This window comes from Plecotus auritus (assembly GCF_963455305.1).
Source record: "Plecotus auritus genome assembly, chromosome: 6".
Taxonomy (NCBI): domain Eukaryota; kingdom Metazoa; phylum Chordata; class Mammalia; order Chiroptera; family Vespertilionidae; genus Plecotus; species Plecotus auritus.
In genome coordinates this window covers 40,261,818-40,285,187 of record NC_137773.1, presented here as the reverse complement: position 1 = coordinate 40,285,187, position 23,370 = coordinate 40,261,818, and the positions used below count along the sequence as shown (strand labels likewise).

The 23,370-nt window shown below is 38.9% G+C and overlaps 1 protein-coding gene across 6 annotated transcripts in view; it reads right to left on the bottom strand.

Moving 5' to 3' along the window:
• Positions 1-23,370, bottom strand: part of NSD1 (nuclear receptor binding SET domain protein 1) — a 146,528-nt gene that overhangs the window by 53,935 nt on the left and 69,223 nt on the right. For all 6 annotated transcript variants that reach the window (XM_080675638.1, XM_080675641.1, XM_080675640.1 and 3 more), the window contains 6 exons: positions 21,167-21,291; positions 17,087-17,357; positions 15,785-15,894; positions 6,930-7,005; positions 2,597-2,715; positions 1,522-1,665 (listed from right to left, as the gene is read on the bottom strand). In XM_080675638.1, the coding sequence (XP_080531764.1) occupies positions 1,522-1,665; positions 2,597-2,715; positions 6,930-7,005; positions 15,785-15,894; positions 17,087-17,357; positions 21,167-21,291 (845 nt within the window). The remainder of the gene's footprint in view (positions 1-1,521; positions 1,666-2,596; positions 2,716-6,929; positions 7,006-15,784; positions 15,895-17,086; positions 17,358-21,166; positions 21,292-23,370) is intronic.

Below are 23,370 nucleotides of genomic sequence, written 5' to 3'. Positions count from 1 at the left end.
TCTTGACTAGTTTCCCCATAGTGATTAGCAAAAAAAAAAAAAGTTTTATACTTATTCTATAAGAGAATAAAGGGAACATGTGGCTAGGTAAATCTAGTATCTTTAGGAACTCAAAAAAATAGAAAAGGTCTTGGTCACTTAACATAAAATAAACGAGTGAGTAGAACTTTAGCAGGGAATAAGGCCAGAGGCAGCTAGAGATTAAGAGGGGACCTCAAGATCTTAATCAACTTGTAGTCTGAACTAGTCTCACATGTTTGGCTCTCCCATTATCCACTATTCACACATAAAAATGGACAAATACTGTATCTTTCAAAGTGGGACACTTGAGAGTAAAAAGAGGCACTATTAATAAATTACACAAGGAAAACAGATTTAAACAAATACTGATCTAAACAAGCCAGGACCACTGAGTCACCATAATTTCATTTATCATTTTCTGTTAATAATCTCTGTGGGTATAAGTCTCTGAGGACTAACCCTGTGTTTGGGAGCTGGTCTGAATATGGTCAACCTTCTCTGATCAAAATGTGTGTGTGTGTGTGTGTGTGTGTACACAATAGTGAAAATGAACAAAGAAACTGAGTTGAAATTATATTAGCCTGGATTAGTTTTATTTTTTAGCTATTTCGGTTAGGAATAAAACAAACAAATGAATATCTTCAAAATTTTTATATGCTAATTTTTAAGAATTTACAAAGGTAAATCAAGACCATAAAAAGAGAATATAACCAAAACAATCATTTAATTGACTCTACTCCCAAGTCAAATAAATAAAGGCTCTTAAAACAATAAAGTGAAGTCATATCTCATATATAGGCAATACAACACAGTGGTTTGGTTAAGACTCTAAACGCAGATTGCCTGGGTTTATATCCTGGCTTCACCATTTAACATATTTGTGCCTGTTTCCTCAAGTATAAAATGAGTTTAATAATGATAATAATCTACCTTATGAGATTATTGTAATCAATATGATATGATGTAATATTTATAGTGATTGGGACAATGCTTAAAACATAGTAAATACTGTATAAACATTTATTAATTAATTAGAAAAATATAGGCAGTAGGGTCTCTAAAGTTATATAAATGGTAGGTCCTCTAAAGTTACTACTTTAAAGCAAAAAATATTAAAATTGTTTTTTAAACAAATCTTATAGCAAAAATTACCCTTGGAAAATTCCTTAGAAACCCGAAGATTCTCACGCCTTGAGAGGTACAGGAAAATTATCTTTGAGTGAGCAACCACAGATTCACAGATTCACTTCTCCCATTTGAGACCTATTTCAGGTCATCTACTTATGGGCAACAAGGGGCAAGTGGTTCACCAACACTATATACTTCTCTTACTTTCTCTTTTTGTGGGGAGGGAGAAGAGTTAAATCCTCAAAGGGAAGCGACTGCACTGGAATCATTCAATAAAATTATTATCCTAATAATGAACGGGCCATCAGAAAATGGAGAGGGCTTCTCTTAAAAGATAAGCATGCAATCAGAAGGCAAGTGGACATTTTCTACCTGACAAACATTCTCCTTGAGTGCAGCTCCTCCACCTCGTTCACCCTGCAGTTTTTTAGATGCAGGCATCCCATGGTCGTTTTCTATGCCCTCTTCAACAGCCTCCTTGAGACTTGCAGCCATCCTGTGTGTCATCAGTTCTCCCTTGCAGAGAAAAAATTATGTCCCATATCTGCATTATTGATGTCTCCTCCATCTGACCCCCTCCCTCTGGACTGCTATTTGTCTAGCCATTAAGCACTTACAGATGTTCAGCCAATCACGCGGGCGGACTGCATGCAATGTTAGTTCTAACCCTGCTGTGATTGGGCGGGTAGTGGGCGCCTCATGCCCTGCCACTAACTGCTCTGAGGCTGTTCCACTGGAACTTTTTGAGCTGTTCCATTTTAAGGTTTCACTAAGGGAGAGAAAACATTCTTAAGTTTATTTGATTACTTATTTGTCCTTCCAAGATCAGTGTTTCCTAAATAATGCCCCTCTTGGGCATTCTATTCAAATCGTCCTGGAAAGAAACAATCTTTATTATAATGTATGATGATGCTGGCCTGACTTGTTCTAAGGCTCTTTTAACCTGAGTTGTAAAAGCCAGACCTAGCATCAATGACTACACTGATGCTCTGCAAAAAAATTGTTTTAAATCTATCTCTACTTCCTAAAAACTGATGTTTATAAATTTTATTCTAAAATTAAGCAATTGATGGTCTTAAAAAATAAGCAAATGAATGTTCCCCCTAACTGCAGCAGTCTCAACTTTTTAAAGGGCAACATTTGCATCATATGGTTACTTGCTATTGTGCTCTTTGGTTTTTAGAAATTTCATAATGAAACGTGAAATTTCATCTGACACCTAGAGCATACAATGTGATCTTGTAAAAAGGTCATACCTACAGATGCCAAATGTGCCTTGACTGATTTTTACTAGGATCAGGCTATCCTTTTTCTCCAGGATTCCTTATATCCATTAGCCATTTCAGGAGAATACTATTAAATAAACTCAAGGGAAAGAAGAATGTGGCCTCCACTGTGAAAAGTAGCTTCACTTTGGAAGATCAAAAGATTAGGAACAGAGTAATACCTCTGAGCCTGGAGTTTCTCTTGATGAGTCTTCATTTTTCACTCTTTTACAATGCATCTTAGCTATAGCATGCCTTTGTCGTTTTCGCCTTCTTGGTTTATCAAATATCTTGGTAGTGCCTATGACAGGAAAACAGATGTTACCTGCTAGTGAATGATAACCATGTCCAAGAACTCCTATCCTCAACTAAAGGACCCTCATAGAATTACGGAATGTTAGAGTAAAAACTAACCTTAAATTTATTGTTTAATTCTCCAACTTTGTAGATGAGGAAACCAGGGGCAGAGAGGTAAAGAGACTTACCAATGACTATATAAGTAGTTGGGGAATTAGCTACAAATGTATAAATTCTGTCTCATATAGATTAAATATTAAGTGTATAGATAGGTTACTAAAGCAATTTCATTCTACAACAGCGATTTCCAACCTTTTTCATCACATGGCACACAGAGACTAATTACTAAAATTCTGCAGCACACCAAAAAATGTATTATATATTTTTTGTGGATCTTACAAAACAAAAAAGGTATAATTTTGATTCATTCACCAGACAGCTATTATTGTGTTGGCTATTGGCTTTTTTTTTTTTTTAACAATCTAAGGGAAAAGAGGTCAATGCCCCAAACTAAAATAGGTATTACATATTTTAAAAATACTTGTGGCACACAGATTGAAAATCACTGTCCTGCATGGTTGAAATAAAAGACTTTCTAGTTCCTCAAAGGACTTTAATATCCTATAGATGAGGAGAAAATACATTTATATAGTCAGACAAAAATATTAAAACTTGGCTTCCAAGATTAAAGATAGTAAATTATATCACTGTATGACTTAAGATGAAAAGTTGAAATATATAAAATCTGGCTTAGCCCTAGTGGGTTTGGCACAGTGGATAGAGCATCGGCCTGCGGATTAAAGGGTCCTGGGTTCAGTTCCGGTCAAGGGCACATACCTAAGTTGTACCCTTGATCCCTGGCCCTGGTTGAGGTGTGTGCAGGAGGCAACCAATTGATGTGTCTCTCATATTAATGTTTCTCTATGTCTCTCCCCCTCCCTACACTCTTTCTAAAACGCAATGGAAAAATATCCTCAGGTGAGGATTAACAAAAAATAAATGTAAAATTTGGCATAGAGGAAGGGGAAAAAGAATATTCATATATTCATACAGTGGTACTATAACCTTGAACATTCAACAATAAAAAGTGAAAGTGTGGTCTAACTGACATATTTAGAAAATGAAATTGCAGTCTCTCATTTTCTATTACACATACTTTAAATCTTTGTTATAGAAACATCAAGAGGAATCTAAAGAGTTGTTTCATACTATGTTTCAAGATATTTAGGCTAGGTATCAACAGAATCTGGACTTTGGAAAACTGCCTTAGTTCTTTCTTGGACTGCCTAATGGAGATGAAGATCTGCTATCAATGCTACTGATAGCCTATGACTAAAGAAAGAGGTAATGTAATGGCAGAAGTAAGGTCCAAAATTCTCACAAGAAGAAAAATTAAAAAAAAAATTTTTTTTTAAATATATATTTTTACTGATTTCAGAGGAAGGAAGGAGGAGAGAGAAAAACATCAATGATGAGAGAGAATCATTGATTGGCTGCCTCCTGCATGCCCCCTACTGGGGGTCAGGCCCACAATTCAGGCATGTGCCCTTGACCGGAATCGAACCTGGGACCCTTCAGTCCGCAGGCCAATGCTCTATAAACTTAGCCAAACTGGCTAGGGCACAAGAAGAAAAATTTAAATGAAATATACAAATAATAAAGTGCAAGTTGTATGTTTTACAAAAAAAAAAAAAATTAAGTATGAAAGTATAAGGAAGAGCTAATATTATTTTGTAAGCAATTTTTTAAAAAAGCAAGTAAGTAGCCCTGACCAGTGTTGCCTAGTGGTTGGAGCATCAGCAGGTGAGGGAGGCAGCCAATCAATGTGTCTCTCTCACATTGATGTCTCTCTCTCTCTCTCTCCTTCCCACCCCTTAGTTCTCTCTAACCTTCCCTCCCACTCTCTCTAAAAATCAATTAAAAAAATATCCTCCAGTGAGGATTAACAAAACAAAAAAGCAAGCAAGCAAACTGATAAACCTAAGAATTACAATTATACACAAGGTTAAAATAATCTAACATATTGCTACATTTACTTGCTAGAAAACTTAATAATCACACATCACATTTAAAGAACTGCGGCCCTAGCAGGTTTGGCTCAGTGGATAGAGAACCAGCCTGGGGAATGAAGGGTCCTGGGTTCAATTGTGGTCAAGGGCACATGCCCAGGTTGCAGGCTCAATCCCCAGTAGGGGGCGTCCAGGAGGCAACCTATCAATGTTTCTCTCTCATCATTGAATTTCTCTCTCTCTCTCTCTCTCTCTCTCTCTCTTCCTCTCTGAAATCAATAAAAAATATATTTAAAAAAAGAAAGTTATTTTTTTAAAAAGAAGTATGCATTTAATACCACATGAAATATAATCCTCCAATGATACCCTTTGCTGGCAGACCACATCTGATGCAATGGGCTCAAATCTGGTCTAATATCTCAGGATTGATAATAATCAATAAATGTCATTGACAGACAAGTTATCAAAGTGATTAAAAAAACTAGCATGGAGAAAATCTGGGGTGGATAACAACACAGTAGTGTAGCAATGAATTTAGTTGAGTCTGGATATAGTTCTCCAACACTGCCATCTCTTTCATGTTCATTTTTCTTCTATAAAATAAGAGATAATATTAATAACTAGAGGCCCAGTGCACGAAATTCATGCATGGGTAGGGTCCCTAGGCTTGATGGTGATCAGGGCTGATTGGGGCCTTCCTTCCCAGGCTGCCGGCTGGGGCCTTCCTTCGTTCTGCGCCATCCCCTGGTGGTCAGCGCACATCAGAGCAAGCGATGGAACTCCTGGCCTCCTGGTCAAACTCCCTAGGGGACACTTTTCATATTAGCCTTTTATATATAGACTAGAGACCCAGTGCACGAAATTCGTGCACTGGGTGGGGGGGGGGTGGTATGGTGTCCCTCAGCCCAGCCTGCACCCTCTCCTATCTGGGACCCCTTGGGAGATGTCCAACGGCTGGTTTAGGTCCAATCCCATACTGGCAGTTGGACATCACTCTCACAATCCGGGACTGCTGGCTCCCAACTGCTTGCCTGCCTGCCAGCCTGATCACCCCTAACCACTCCCCTGCCAGGCTGATCGACACCTAACTGCTCCCCTACCAGCCTGATCGCCCCCAAATGACCTCCCCTGCTGGCCTGGTAACCCCCAACTGCCCTCCCCTGCCAACCTGGTCGCCCCTAACTGCTCTCTCCTGCCGGCCATCTTGTGGCAGCCATCTTTAATCACATGGAGACAGCCATCCTTGACCACATGGGGGTGGCCATCTTGTGCGAGGGTGGGAGGATCAATTTGCCTATTACCTCTTTATTATATAGGATTATTATACAGGATATCCTAACACTTTATAATGCTTTAGATGGATTAGCAGTAATAGTCCTATGCAGGGGACCTGGTAGAATAAATGCTCAAACTATAACTATTATATTCGTTATTGAATGAAGGGCTGTCCATTCCACCTGTGTACTGAACCAAAATTCCCAATTTAATAGAAAAGATTCCAAAGCCCTTAAGAAGCAACCATAATGGACTAGGTGCAAATGTAAGCTCTCTTTTTCAAGCATATGCTCAGGTTGTAATGTGATAAAAAGAAACTAAAACTATTTGTCAAAGACTGGCTTAGATGATTTACAATTTCCCTCTCAATTCAGATTCCTTATTTTCTGTCCTATAGAAACAAAAATTGAAACAAAACCAAAAAAATAATGATGTATTCTGGAGAGAATTATTTAAAAAGAAAATTAAGAAGCTAATTTTTCTCTACTGTTCCTAACATTTCCTTAAGCTAATATAATTCGTTTTGTTGTTGTTGTTGTTAATCCTCACCCGAGGACATTTTTCCAATGATTTTTAGACAGAGCGAGAGAGGGAGAGCCAGAGAGAGAGAAACATTAATGTGAGAGACACATCGATTAGTTTCCTCTCGCACACATCCCAATTGCATGGGCCAACATTCTATCCACTGAGCCAAACTGGCCATGGCTACAGTAATATAATTCTAATTCCATTTAACTAATTTCAGATCAAGCTGAAAGTGATATAATTTTCTAGTGTCATGCATAGTTTCAGTATGCATATTTTGGGCAAACAAGTCTTTAAACTTTCAACCTCACTGGTCTTCCCTACATACATAATAATAACTTTTCTAGTTGACTGACAAGGTGCTTCACACTCTTTTTTGCATTATTTTTTAAATGTCATAAATACTCACCTCCACCAAACTTTTTAGAATGAGATGCAGCACATGATTCAGTAATGTTATTCTCCAAGTGACCAACTTCATAACACTACAAATAAGTAAAATGCAACATAAAATAAACACTTTATACTATATGCCAAAAGCTGAACAGTCTACTGCCATAGATACAGAATCCTGGTTTAACGAAAACTTCATAGGGAAAGGCATCAGATTTTTTTTTTTTAATGCTCCAAATGTAGATAAAGAATATAGCTCTAAAGTGGGAGGAGAAAGAGAAGGGTTATGTACCCAAAGACTCACTCTCTCAGTTCTATTCCACCCTGTATTTAAAATCTCCATTCTTAAAGTTGTATGTATAATTATTAGATTTTATACAGTTGTTTACTTGATGGAATTATATTAAAAAACTATGAATCATGGAATATCTAATTAATATAAATTACATCAACAATAAGACAAAACAGGTATACATCAAGAGTAATTCACAGTATGAATTAGTTCCATTTCAAGAAAATATCTTTTTCCCACAAAAATAATTTTCTTCATCATGAATATAAAACAAAATTTAGTCAACACAAAAAGTCAACATAATGGATGCCATCCTTGATATAAAGTTCCCAAAGTGTGAGGACAAAACAAGATAAACTACAGGTGTGAATTTCCAAATGCTTACTACATACGTTAATAATAAGAATACTACTTTTCTCATGTTCATGTGAGCCTTCTATGACTCACCTTGTATAATACTACTAAATTTATCATCTGACTGCAAATGTCACTCTATGCGCAAAATATTCAACTGAATTCCAGTTTCCCTCGCCCTTCCCATTTACCTCTTCCAGAATCTTGCAAAATATCTAAGATTTGAATAAGACAAAGCCAGGAGAGAAAGCACTACAGAAGGAGATTATCATAGCCTTACTAAAATGTAAAGTACAAAGAGAGGATAGTGAGTTATAGAGATGCTATCATGGAAGGTTATACAAACTACAGAGAAAGTCTGGAGGGCAGGAAATGAGCATAGAATAATTAAAAAGTCCATGTCATAAGACTGGTTTGAGAAGAATAAAAGAATTTAAAGGATATAATGCAGTTTTTAAAAGGAGGAATTTTGAGAAGAGGAAAAAGTGGCGGCGGAATAGACAGACGTGTCCCAAGCCTTCTCCTGGAGCACATAGAAAGAACAGCTAAGGGTCGCACAGGGAGTGTTTATTGGTGAGTTGAGGGACAGCTATACTCCAGGAGATGGTGGGGGGCTGCTGGACAGGGCTCCCCTGACTGGGAAGCCCCCACTGCTACTGGGTTCCCTCCCGGAGCGACCTGCTCGGAGGCGGAGACCATGCCATCTTGAAGGGGAAAGTGGATATTATCGGAAGCCTGAAAATCTACAACTGCGGCACCCACCGAACAGCTGCGAACCCCAGGGAACCGGTCCCCAATTGGCGCAAACATGCAGATTCAGAGGAGCTCTACACTCCACCACGGAAAGGAGAGAGAGAACTACATAACCAAACACCCGGAGAAGAGAGACCATAGGGAGACAAATAAACAGCCTGCATACGAAAGAAAAGCAGGCATCACCAGAAAAGGAAGTAAATGAAATGGAGGCAAGCAACCTGTCAGAGAAAGAATTCAGAGAAATGGTCATAAGGTGGCTGAAAAGAATGGAGGACAAATTCGACAATATGTTTAAGAACCAAGAGGAAATGAAGAACCAAGAAGAAATGAAGAATGACATCACTGATGTAAAGAACTCAATAGAAAGCATCAAGAGTAGACTAGAAGAAGCAGAGGACCACATCAGTGAGCTAGAAGACAAGGTAGGAAAAAATACCCAAGTAGAGCAGCTTCTAGAAAAAAAAATTAAAAAGCAGGAGGAGAGCCTAAGGGAACTTTGGGACAACACTAAACAAAACAACATCCACATAATAAGGGTTCCAGAAGGAGAGGAAACTGAGCAAGGAATAGAAAACCTGTTAGAAGAAATAATGACAGAAAACTTTCCCGATATAGGGAAGAAAAACCCCACACAAATCCAAGAAGCTCACAGAGTCCCAAGCAAAATGAACCCCAAAAGACCGACGACAAGGCACATTATAATTAAATTGGCAAACACCAATGACAAAGTAAGAATCTTTTTTTTTTTTTAAATATATTTTATTGATTTTTTTACAGAGAGGAAGGAAGAGGGATAGATAGTCAGAAACATCGATGAGAGAGAAACATCGATCAGCTGCCTCCTGCACACCCCCTACTGGGGATGTGCCCGCAACCAAGTCACATGCCCTTGACCGGAATCGAACCCGGGACCTCCCAGTCCGCAGACCGACGCTCTATCCACTGAGCCAAACCGGTTTTGGCCAAAGTAAGAATCTTAAAAGCGGCAAGAGAGAGACAGAAAGTTACCTACAAAGGAACCCCCATCAGACTAGCGACTCATTTCTCAACAGAAACTCATCAGGCCAGAAGGGAATGGAATGAAATATACAAAGTCATGCAAAGGAAGGGTCTGAATCCAAGAATACTGTACCCAGCAAGGCTGTCAATCAAAATTGAAGGTGAAATCAGGAGCTTCACAGACAAAAAAGGACTAAGGGAATTTATTACCACCAAACCAGCAATGCAAGAAATGCTAAAGGGTCTGCTGTAAAAAAAAAAAAGAAATAAGAAGCAAAGAAGGAACACAGGGGTAAAGAATAAAAATGGCGACAAATAAGCACCTATCAACAATAACTTTAAATGTAAATGGATTAAATGCCCCAATCAAAAGACATAGGGTAACGGATTGGATAAGAAAACATGACCCATATATCTGCTGTCTAAAAGAAACCCACCTCAGAAAAAAAGACGCACACAGACTGAGGGTGAAGGGATGGAAAAAGGTTTGTCAGGCGAATGGAAATGAAAAAAAAGCTGGGGTAGCAATACTTATATCTGACAAATTAGATCTCAAAGTGAAGGACATAACAAGAGATAAAGAAGGCCACTTCATAATACTAAAGGAGAAATCCAACAAGAAGTAATAACTCTGGTAAACATATACGCACCCAATACAGGAGCACCCAAATACATAAAAAAACTCCTGGAGGATATCAAGGGAGAGATTGACAGCAATACAATCATAGTAGGAGACTTTAATACCCCACTATCACCATTGGACAAATCCTCTAAATAAATAATCAGCAAAGAAACATCAATCCTAAATGACTCACTAGACCAGAGGGAATTAATTGACATCTTCAGAACATTTCACCCCAAAGCCACAGAATATACATTCTTCTCAAGTGCACATGGGTCATTTTCAAAGATAGATCATATTTTGGGTCATAGGCAAAGTCTCTTTAAATTCAAGAAGATAGAAATCATATCAAGCATCTTCTCAGATCACAGTGGCATAAAACTGGAAATCAACTACAATAAAAGCAATCTAAAAAAATCAAACACATGGAGACTAAACAGCATGCTATTAAACAATGACTGGGTTACCAGAGAGATCAAAGAAGAAATAAAAAACATCATGGCAACAAATGACAATGAAAACACAACAATCCAAAAGCTATGGGACACAGCGAAAGCAGTCTTGAGAGGGAAGTTCATAGCTCTACAAGCATACTGCAAAAAACAAGAAACGATGGTAATAAATTACCTAACCCTACAACTCAAAGAGTTAGAAAGAGAGCAACAAGAAAAGCCCAGTGTAAGCAGAAGGAAGGAAATAATAAAGATCAGAGCAGAGATAAATGACATAGAGACCAAAGAAACAATACAAAAGATCAACAAAACCAAGAGCTGGTTCTTTGAAAGGATAAACAAGATTGATGAACCTCTAGCCAGGCTCACCAAGAAGCAAAGAGAGAGGACCCAAATAAACAAAATCAGAAATAAAAGAGGAGAAATAACAACAGACGCCAACGAAATACAAAGGATTGTTAAAAAAAATACTAGGAACAACTCTATTCCAACAAACTGGACAACCTGGAGGAAATGGACATATTCCTAGAAAAATATAACCTTCCAAAACTCAATCAGGAAGAACCTAAACATCTCAATAGGCCAATAACTATGGAAGAAATTGAAGCAGTCATCAAAAAGCTTCCAGCAAACAAAAGCCTGGGGCCAGACGGCTTCACAGGGGAGTTTTACCAAACATTCAAGGAAGAATTAAAACCTATCCTCCTCAGACTATTCCAAAAAATTCAAGAGGAAGGAACACTTCCAAGCTCCTTCAATGAAGCCAGCATCACCCTAATACCAAAACCAGATAAAGACAACACAATGAAAGAAAATTACAGGCCAATATCCCTCATGAACATGGATGCCAAAATCCTCAACAAAATTCTAGCAAATCGGATCCAGCAGTATATCAGAAAGATCGTACACCATGACCAAGTAGGATTTATCCCAGGAATGCAAGGATGGTACAATATCCGCAAATCAATTAACGTGATACATCACATAAACAAATTGAGAAATAAAAATCACATAGTCATATCAATTGATGCAGAAAAAGCATTTGACAAAATCCAACACCCTTTCTTGATAAAAACTCTCAACAAGGTGGGAATAAAAGGATCATACCTCAACATAATAAAATCTATATATAATAAACCCACAGCTAACATCATACTCAATGGGCAAAAACTAAAACCATTTCCCCCAAGAACAGGAACAAGACAGGGATGCCCACTCTCACCACTCCTGTTTGACATAGTACTGGAAGTATTAGCCATTGCAATTAGACAAGAAGAAGAAATAAAAGGCATCCAAATTGGAAAAGAAGAAGTAAAGCTGTCCTTATTTGCAGATGACATGATATTGTACATAAAAAACCCAAAAGACTCCATCAAAAAACTAACAGACTTAATAAATGAATTCGGCAATGTAGCAGGATACAAAATTAACACCAAGAAATCTATGGCATTTCTATACACCAATAGTGAACTTACAGAAAGAGAGACTAAAAAAGCAATCCCATTTACCATCGTAGCAAAAAAATTAAGATACCTAGGAATAAACTTAACTAAGGAGGTAAAAGACTTATACGCGGAAAACTACAGGACACTGAAAAAAGAGATAGAGGAAGAAGTAAACAGATGGAAGAACATACCATGTTCATGGATTGGTAGAATCAACATCATTAAAATGTCCATACTACCCAAAGCAATCTATAGATTCAATGCACTCCTCATTAAAATACCAATGGCATATTTCATAGACCTAGAAAGAACTCTCCAAAAATTCATCTGGAATAAAAAAAGACCCCAAATAGCCACAGCAATCCTGAGAAAGAAGAACAAAGTAGGTGGGATCTCAATACCAGATTTCAAGATGTACTACAAAGCCACTGTTCTCAAAACAGCCTGGTATTGGCACAAGAACAGACATATAGACCAATGGAATAGAATACAGAATCCAGATATTGACCCAAACCACTATGCTCAATTAGTATTTGACAAAGGAAGCATGAACATACAATGGAGTCAAGATAGTCTCTTCAATAAATGGTGTTGGGAAAATTGGACTGATACATGCAAAAAAATGAAACTAGACCACCAACTTACACCATACACAAAAATGAACTCAAAATGGATACAGGACTTAAACATAAGACGGGAAACCATAAAAATACTAGAGGAATCCACAGGCAGAGAAATCTCAGACATATGCCGAAGCAATTTCTTCACTGACACTGCTCCTAGGGCAATGGAAGCTAAAAAGAAAATAAACAAATGGGACTACATCAAAATAAAAAGCTTTTGCACAGCAAAAGAAACCATCAACAAAACAACAAGAAAGCCCACTGTATGGGAGAACATATTTGCAAATGTTATCACTGATAAAGGTTTAATCTCCAACATCTACTGGGAACTTATACAACTTAATAAAAGTAAGATAAATGATCCAATAAAAAAATGGGCAACGGACCTAAATAGAATCTTTTTGAAAGAAGACAGAAGGAAGGCCAAGAGACATATGAAAACATGCTCAAAGTCACTAATTATCCGAGAGATGCAAATCAAAACGACAATGTGGTACCATCTCACACCTGTCAGAATGGCAACCATCAACAAATCAACAAAAAAGTGCTGGTGAGGATGCGGAGAAAAAGGAACCCTCGTGCACTGCTGGTGGGAATGCAGACTGGTGCAGCCACTGTAGAGAACAGTATGAAGTTTCCTAAAAAAACTAAAAATGGAGCTCCCGTTTGACCCAGTAATCCCACTTCTAGGATTATATCCCAAGAAACTAGAAACACCAATCAGAAAGGATATATGCACCCCTATGTTCATAGCAGCACAATTCACCATAGCTAAGATTTGGAAATAGCCTAGGTGCCCATCAGCAGATGAGTGGATTAGAAAACTATGGTACATCTACACAATGGAATACTACGATGCTATAAAAAAGAAGGAATTCTTACCATTTGGAGCAGCATGGATGGACCTGGAGAGCATTATGTTAAGTGAAATAAGCCAGGCAATGAAAGAAAAATACCACATGATCTCACTCATTTATGGAAAATAAAGAACATTATAACCTGATGAATAAAAAGATAGATATAGAGGCAGTAAAGCACTGAACAGACTGTCAAATTACAGCGGGAAGGCTGGGGAGTGTTGGGGAGGGAGGGAAATATATCAACCAAAGGACTTTTAAGCATGCATATAAGCACACCAATGGACACAAGACACTGGGGGGGGTGGGATGAGGGCATACAACAGGGGGTAGGGGAGGCTGTGGGAAGGTCAACGGGCAAAAAAAAGGAGATATATTTACTACTATATGTAATACTTTAAACAATAAAAAATATTAAAAAAAAAACGACAAAGAGAAAACTAAGTCCCCAAAAGATAAAAAAATAAATAAAAAGTAAATAAATAAAAGGAGGAATTTTTTTATGGGTTTGACTATTTTATTTATTTTATTTTATTGTTTAAAGTATTACAAATAGTAGTACATATGTCTCCTTTTTTCCCCCATTGACCTTCCCCCAGGCTCCCCTCACCCCCCCGCCACCAGTGTCTTGCATCCATTGGTTATGCTTATATGCATGCATAAAAGTCCTTTAGTTGATCTCTTACCTGCCCCCCAACCCTCCCAGGATTTCCGCTGTAGTTTGACAGTCTGTATGATGCTTCTCTGCCTCTAAAATGAGGAATATGAACACAAATAAATTAAAATTTTCATTTAATGAACAAAATAAACTGATGAACAAAATAGATCCAGAGACATAGAAGCATAGAAAAAAAATGCAGAATCTCAAAGGGAAGAAAGGGGAGGGTGGGTGAGTGGGTGGGAAGAGATCAACCAAAGAACTTGTATGTATATATACATAACCCAAGGACACAGACAATAGGGTGGTGAAGGGGGGGGGTGAGGGGGTGGGGCATACCAGAAGGGGTCAATGGGGGAAAAAAGAGGACATATGTAATACTTTCAACAATAAAAAATTTTAAAAAATGAAATTAAAAAAGAAGAATACAAATAAATTAAAATTTATATTTGTGCACTAATCTAGATGGGTAAAAACTTAAGAGGCCTTGCCCTAGCTGGATTGGCTAGGTGGATAGAGTGTCAGCCTGCATATTCAAGGATCCCGGGTTCGATTCCGGCCAAGAGCACATGCCTGGGTTGCAGGCTTGATCCCCAGTGGGGTGCGTGTAGGAGGCAGCGGGTCAATGATTCTCTCTCATAGCTGATGTTTCTAATTTTTCTATCCCTCTCTCCCTTCTTCTCTAAAATTAATAAAAATGTATTAAATAATGAAAAAAAAAAAACTTAAGAGGCCTTAATGTAGGGTTAAAAAAATAAGAATTTCCTATAGCTAAAGAAAGAAGTCCAAAAACTCAAATTACTGAATTAAAATATGCAGTTATTCTTTAACAAAATTTTAATAGGGAATCTATGCAACCTACAACTGAAATTCTAACTACCATTCCTCATACTTAAGGGGCACAAGATGTTTCTTAAGGAATCAGTATCCAGTTGTTACCTCCATTATAGAATTAGAAAATAATTTTCTATTTCCATCTACTATTTAACCATGCCTGCTTGGCTAATGAAAAACCAAGACTGTAAACTCAAAACCTTAAGTTTAAACGTTTATTTACAACAAACACAAACTTTAATCAATCTTTTTTTGTTTTCGTTTTTTATCCTAATGTTTTTTTAAATATATTTTATTGATTTTTTACAGAAAGGAAGGGAGAGGTAAAGGGATAGAGAGTTAGAAACATCGATGAGAGAGAAACATTGATCAGCTGCCACCTGCACACCCCCTACTGGGGATGTGCCTGCAACCAAGGTACATGCCCTTGACCGGAATCAAACCTGGGACCCTTCAGTCCGCAGGCTGACGCTCTATCCACTGAGCCAAACCGGTCAGGGCTATCCTAATTTTTTTTTTATTGTCTAAGGTTTTACATATGTCTCCTTTTCACCCCAATTGACATTCCGCCCCCAGCCATTCCCACCCCGGGCAAGCCCCCACCACCCCAGTGTCTCTGTCTATTGGTTGTGCTAATATGCATGCATACAAGTCCTTTGGTTGCTCTCTAACTCTCCACCTCCCCTGCCATTTGTCTCTGGATCTATTTTTGTTCATCAAATTATGTTTATCATTATATCCCACATATGAGTGAGATCATGTGATATTTATCTTTCTCTGACTGGCTTACGCTTTACTCATTCTTAAAAGCTTTTTTCATTTTCATTTGTAATGAAAACCTAAAACCAAATGTTACACATGTCCACATAAATGCAAAATAGTCTCTTAATATAGGATTTCTCAGATCGACCAAGTGTATGCTGGCATTCTATAATTTCTATGTATAGGTTAAGCATTTAAATTGACTAAAATAACATACCTTTTTAGAAAGGCCAAGATCCCCTTTCTTGGGCATAAATCCAGGGTCTAAATCATTTGATTCAAGAAGTTTCTTAGTTGGTTTTCTCTGACGCTTACTTTCATAATTTCCTGAAATACATGTATCTTTTCATTAGATGATGTAGAAACTAGGCACAAGCTAATTTTTAAAAATCTATACACTACACAAAAATGAGTCACCATATTTTTTAATGTTTTTCTCATCACATTGTGGGGAGGGGTAGGGTAGGAATTTATTTATTCTAAAATGTTACTTAATATAAAATATAGTTCTCAATATAGACAAACTAATGTGTGGATGTGTGTGTGTGTGTGATCACAAAAGAACACAAGAAGACATCAAAAGGGCAGAACTGCCTTTAGAGCAATTCAATTATAGTAAGGACCAAAGGAGAAGTAAGGTGAAATACAGCCTGAATTCTGGGCATAAATGAACTAGGATTAGAATTTTTGTTCTGCTCCTAATTAATAAAAGACATTTATTTACTTTGCAAGATTGTTCTTAAAAATTATGTTAAAAGCCTAATAACAGAGTTTGGCACATAGTAGGTAATGAAATATTAACTATTATTCTATTTAAAGTCTTTTTTATTCTATCTTACTCGATTAAACACAATTAGGATACTTTTCTTAAAGGAATATCATCACAAGGTATTCTTGGGAATGTAAAAAGCTACAACCAACTTTTACTGACCACAATATTCAACAGTCAGAAGATGAATTAGACACAGTATGTTTAGTTAGATCCAGTGACACATATATAAAGAATAACAAAGTGAAAACCAACGGCAATTCACTTCAAGAGAATATTTACACAAAACTGCTCCCTATGTGTCAGGTAAATTACATTATACATTATTACATTATAATCTCCATTTTATAGATGAGGAAATAAGTTTAACAGTTAAACAACTTCCCAAGTAACACAAGGATTGGTGATCCAGTATCTGAAGCATAAGTTTCACAGTGTGCAGTGACTCTCCTCAAAAACCCTGCTATCTTCATGTTGACTCACATGGTAGTTGATCAACAGTCATGAACAGCAATAATGGAGTAAGGAGAGTAGTTTTTCAAAATGTCTTTTTAACAGTGTGCCACCAATTCATGGTCATTTTATCCATTTAGCCAGTACTTTAGGGATTTCTCAGGACAAAGTGGGTAGTTTTGTTGTAGAGATACACCACTGGCTTTACATCAAAACACACTAAAATAAAACATACTAAAATCTCCTACTTTCTCTAGTCATATCCACTTACATACTGAGACCCCATCCGCATCTTACCTGGTGTTTTAACTAGCAATTCCTCAGACTTAAGGGGAGGCCGTGGAGAGACTTCCAGAGCCACAGGCACAGACAAAGTCAGCTGTGGCAACTCAGCATGTCCACCTCCAAGTTCTGAGTGAGACAAGGGCCCTTCCAAAAACGGAGCCTCCCTTTCAAGAACTGGAGGCTCTTCTTTGGTTGAAATCAAAGAATTCTCATCCACCTGCTTGTTCTGAGCATTAGATCGACTTCGAGCTAAAAGGTTTTCCTCTTCACAGCGGGAACTTACCTAAGAACAAAAAAATAAAAATAGAATCCATAGGCCAAAGTAATCTGACTGTCAAAAAAAATAATGCACTTAAAAAGAAATAAAATTATAACACATGCTACAATGGGAATGAACCTTGAAGGCATTACACTAAGTGAAATAAGCTAGTCACAATCAAATAAATATTGTATAATTTGACTTATTTGAAGTACCTAGATAATAAAATTCACAGAGATGAAAAATAGAATGGTGGTTGCCATGGGTTGGAAAAGGGGTAAATAGGAAGTTTTTAAATAATAAGTACAGAGTTTCAGTTTGGGAACATGAAAAAGTTCTGGAGATGATGAATGGCGGTAATAGTTGCAAAACAATGTGAATGCACTTAATGGCATAGAACAGTGGTTGGCAAACTCATTAGTCAACAGAGCCAAATATCAACAGTACAACGATTGAAATTTCTTTTGAGAGCCAAAAAGCAACTTCTGCACACGGGCCACGAAGTTTCAATCGCACTGTACGTGCACGCCTGCACGTGGTATTTTGTGGAAGAGCCACACTCAAGAGCCGCATGTGGCTCGTGAGCCACAGTTTGCTGACCACTGGCATAGAACTGTACACCTAAAAATAGTTAAAATTATAAATTTTATGTTATAAAGTAGTACCTGCGGGGGAATGCTCTAAGACCCACTGTGGATACTTGAAACTCTGGGTAGTACTGAACCCTACATATACTATGTTTTTTCTTATACATAACACACCTATGACAAAGTTTAATTTATAAATTAAGTACAGGAAGAGATTAACAATCCTATCTAATAAAAGAGTAATGTGCAAATTGACTGTACCTCCGATATAACCACAAGCCATGCCCACCAGCCAATCAGCAGCGAGTATGCAAATTAACCCAACTAAGATGGCTGTGGCCACGGAGCGAGCAGGAGGCTTGGGTTTCCCTGGTAATGGAGGAAGCCAAGCTTTCCCTGGCCAGCCTAGGCCTCCACTCAAGGCTACAAAGTTTCAATTATAGAGGATAAATAAATCCCAACAAAAATGGTGGCAGCCACAGAGCTGGAGAGAGCAGGAGGCTTGAGTTGGCCCGGCAATGGAGAAAGGCAAGCTTTCTGTACAACCTAGCTGGCCTGGGCCTCCACTCAAGGCTACGAAGTTTCAATTATAGAAGATAAATAAATCCCAACAAAAATCGCTGCAGCCACAGAGCAAGCAGAAGGCTTGGCTCCACTCAAGGCTACAAAGTTTCAATTATAGAAGATAAATAAATCCCAGATACCAGGGCCTCCACTTGGGTCGCTGGGGGACGTGGCCGGCCTGCAAACCACCACAGGCCCCTCGCCCAGGCTGCCTCACACCCCAAGGGAACCTCACCCTGATCCGGGACACCCTTGAGGGCAAACCAGCTGGCCCACACCCGTGCACCAGGCCTCTATCCTATCTAATAAAAGAGTAATATGCAGATTGACCATCACTCCAACACACAAGATGGCTGCCCCCATGTGGTCAAAGATCCTGCCCCCATGTGGACACAAGATGGCCACCACAAGATGGCCAGCAGGGGAGGGCAGTTGGGAGGGACCAGGCCTGCAAGGGAGGGCAGTTGGGGGTGATCACGCCAGCAGGGGAGAGCAGTTGGGGGGGGACCAGGCCTGCAGGGGAGGGCAGTTGGGAGGGGACCCAGGCCTGCAAGGGAGGGCAGTTAGGGGTGACCAGGCTTGCAGGGGAGGGCAGTTAGGGGTGACCAGGCCTGCAGGGGAGGGCAGTTGGGGGCAAACACGCTGGCAGGGGAACAGTTAAGCATCAATCAGGCTGGCAGGGGAGTGGTTAGGGGGTGATCAGGCTGGCAGGCAGTAGCGGTTAGGGGCAATCAGGAAGGCAGGCAGGCAAGCAATTGGGAGCCAGCAGTCCTGGATTGTGAGAGGGATGTCTGATGCCCGTTTAGGCCCGATTCCGGGCCGTCGGACATCCCTCGAGGGGTCCCAGATTGGAGAGGGTGCAGGCTGGGCTGAGGGACACCCCTCTCCCCCGTGCACAAATTTCGTGCACCGGGCCTCTAGTAGAAGAAATAATAAAATGTAAGTCTTGCCCTGGCCGGTTTGGCTCAGTGGTTAGACTGAAGAAGGGTCTCACGTCGATTCCCATCAGGGACACATCCCTTGGTTGCAGGTTCAATCCCCGGCACTGGTTAGGGCAAGTGCAGGAGGCAACCAGTTGATGTGTCTCTCTCACATCAATGTTTCTCTGTCTCCCCCCGACCCCCCTCCCACTCTCTGTCTACAGATCAATGGAAAAAACATCCTTGGGTGAGGATTTAAAAAAAAGATATGTCTTCATTTTGTTAACTCCTAATATAGGCAAGGATCTTCAGCTGGTATTTAAAAAGTTATCAAGGAAATGGCTGACGCATACTGCTTTTTGAGCAAAAGAAATAAAACCTAAAAGGGAAAAGTCAGTTATTCGTCACTGTGAATAATTAATTGGATGTTAATTGCCTTCTGATGTCATGCACTATGTAACATAATATCACCTATGATATAATCCAGCTAAAAATGTTTAAGTTTAATCTATCAAATTGTTAGCTACAATGTCCACTTAACAGGGAATATAGAGGATAGAGAACCAAGTTTAGTGACACCTATTAAGAAGCAATCACACACAATTGCATTACAAGATGGGATAAACCAAATGTGGTACTTGCATTGCTTAGATAGATAGGGAATGAAAAAAGGGACTTATCTACATTTAAAGAAAGTTAAGAAATATAACAACCATGCCCAGCCGGTGTAGCTCAGTGGTTGAGCATCAATCTATGCACCAGGAGGTTACTGGTTCAATTCCCGGACAGAGCCTAGGTTGCAGGCCCCATCCCCAGTAAGGGCCATGCAGGAAGCAGTCAATAGATGTTTCTCTCTCATCACTGATATTTCTATCTCCCTCTCCCTCTCTGAAATCAATAAAAATATACTTTAAAAAATAAAATAAAAATAAATCAATAAGGGATTTGTTTAAAAAGTTAGGATCATACTACATATTTTTTATGGTGTTTTTTACTAACATTTATCCTTAAATCACCAAAAATCACCTTTGTAAGAAAAGGGGGAAATGCACACACACACACTACACAAAGACTAATTTATATATTTCTTTCTAACTACTATACGCTAAGTATTGTACCAGAAACTAGAGGTAAACACTTAAAAAGAGATCCCAGCTGCCCTAGCCCAGTGGTCCGCAAACTCATTAGTCAACAGAGCCAAATATCAACAGTACAACGATTGAAATTTCTTTTGAGAGCCTAATTTTTTAAACTTAAACTTCTTCTAACGCCACTTCTTCAAAATAGACTCACCCAGGCTGTGGTATTTTGTGGAAGAGCCACACTCAAGGGGCCAAAGAGTCGCATGTGGCTTGCGAGCCGCAGTTTGCCGACCACGGCCCTAGCCAGTTTGGCTCAGTGAACAGAGAATCGGCCCTCAGACTAAATGGTCGTGGATTCAATTCTGGTCAAGGGCACTTACCTTGATTGCAGGATGGATCCCAGGGCCTAGTTGGGCGTGTGTGGGAGGCAACCAATCTATGTGTATCTCTCACATCGATGTTTCTCTCTCTCTCTCTCTCTCTCCCCCTCCCTTCTACTCTCTCTAAAAATCAATGGAAAAATATCCTCAGGTGAAGGTTAACAAAAACAAACAAACAAACAAAAGTAAGATCCTAGTTAAGGAAAATATTATCCCATAAAGACAAAAAATGATATAGGAAGGCAAAATTGCAGCATCTTAAAAGGACTACTAAAAGACTATAGAAATGTTGGAACATACCTTGTGTACCTGTTCCTGTACCTTCTTTTGTTTTTTCTTAGGAGCAAATATCTGATCATATTCTTCTGTGTATTCCAGAAGCCACTTGCTTGGCTTCCTAAGTCTTTTCTTCTCTGACCGCACAGCTAAAAGAGGAGAAACAAGTTCAGTATTAACTAAAAAGTTAGAGGAAAACTCATTGTTTCCATGCAGCCATCTCTATACTCTCAAAGGTACAGAGAAGGGAAACTCTCAAAAACACTCTGGCTTAAGCTCCAAGAGATTAAAAGCTGAAATTAGTATCCTATAATGACAGATACAATTAACATTCAAATATAGATTCTAAGTCAGATAAAATCATAAAATTTCTCACGAATTATTTTAAATAACATCTCTCTGGATTATGCAAAATATTGAATGGATATTCAGATAGAATATTTACTAATCAGTACTACCACATGAATTTTAAAAGTATTCTATACATACTTTATTATCATGGTTGCAGTGAATTTCACATTATAAAACAGAAATATTTCTCAACAGAATTACCAAAAATATAATTAAATATATACCATTACCTCAATGACATAAAAAATGTATGCCATGAATGTCAAAATCTGAAAATATAGATGGGTACTTGCTTTAAAAATTTCTTGTCATGTTTGTGGTCAGAATATCAATGTATCACACCACTTTTCTTTGAGTTAATGATAAAACAAGTAACTATTATAATTTCCCTATAAAACTTTAACACACTTAACATGCTTCAGTTATATTGTAAGCTCTTTGGGAGCAGAATGATAAAGCTTACAGAATGCAGGATATAGTCTAAAGAGGCAAAAGGGATTTCATGATATGATGATCTCAGAGGAAGCTGTTCCTGTCTCAGTTGAATGTGGCAATGCTGATGTTCTTTCAAAAAAGGGAACACAAAAGTTCAGACCAAAAAGAAAAAGTCATAGGCAAGCTGGCAAAGGCTCCCACACCTTAGACAGTACATATGGAAACAAGCCATAAAATTTCAATGCGATAAACTACTATATAATAAAAGGCTAATATGCAAATCAATCCAACATCAGAATGACCTGTCTCTATGATACACACTGACCACCAGGGAGCAGACGTTCAATGCAGGAGCTGCCCCCTGGTGGTCAGTGTGCTCCCACAGGACAAGCGCTGCTCAGCCAGAAGCCAGGCTCACAGCTGGTGAGCGGCAGTGGTGGGAGCCTCTCCTGCCTCCACAGCAGTGCTAAGGACCGGGCCTCAGGCGGCAGGCAGACAGACATCCTCCAAGGAGCTCCAGACTGCGAGAGGGCGCAGGCCAGGCTGAGGGACCCTCCCCCGCCCTCCCCCCAGTGCATGACTGTCATGCACTGGGCCTCTAGTTTAAAAATAATGTAAAAGGAGTTGAAACTTAATTGTTTTTACAGCAGCTTTATTCATAATTATGAAAACTTGGCAACAACCAAGTTGCAAGTGAATGGATTTATAAACTGTAGTATATCCAGAAAATGGAATATTATTCAGCACTAAAAAGAAATGAACTATTGAGCCACAAAAAGACACAGAAGAAATTTTTTAAATGCATTTTACCAAGTGGAAAAAAAGCCAAGCTAAAAAGGCTAAATACTATATGTTTCCAACTATATGACATTCTGAAAAAGGCAAAACTATGGAGACTATAAAATGTGGTTGCCAAAGAGTAGAGCAGGGGTCCTCAAACTTTTTAAACAGGGGGCCAGTTCACTGTCCCTCAGACCATTGGAGGGCCGGATTATAGTTTAAAAAAACAACTATGAACAAATTCCTATGCACACTGCGGGCCTGGGACGAGTCGGCTGCTAAGCAGGACAGGCAGTGGCACCCGGCGGGCCGGATAAATGTCCTCGGCGGGCCGCATGTGGCCCACGGGCCATAGTTTGAGGACCCCTGGAGTAGAGGAAGGGGGTTGTTAAATAGGCAGAGCACATAGGACTTTTAAGAGTAGTGAAAATACTCTGTATAATACCACAATGGTGGATATGTGTCACTATACATTCATCTGAATGTCTGACACCAAGAATGAACCCTAAGGTAAACTGTTGTCATTGGGTAATTATGATGTGTCAGGGTAGGTTCATCAATTACAACAATGTACCACTATGGTGGGATATCGTGACTCATAGATACTTAAAAAAAAGTGATAGAAGAAATGTGGGGAACTAGGAAAAAAAGAAGGGATTAAA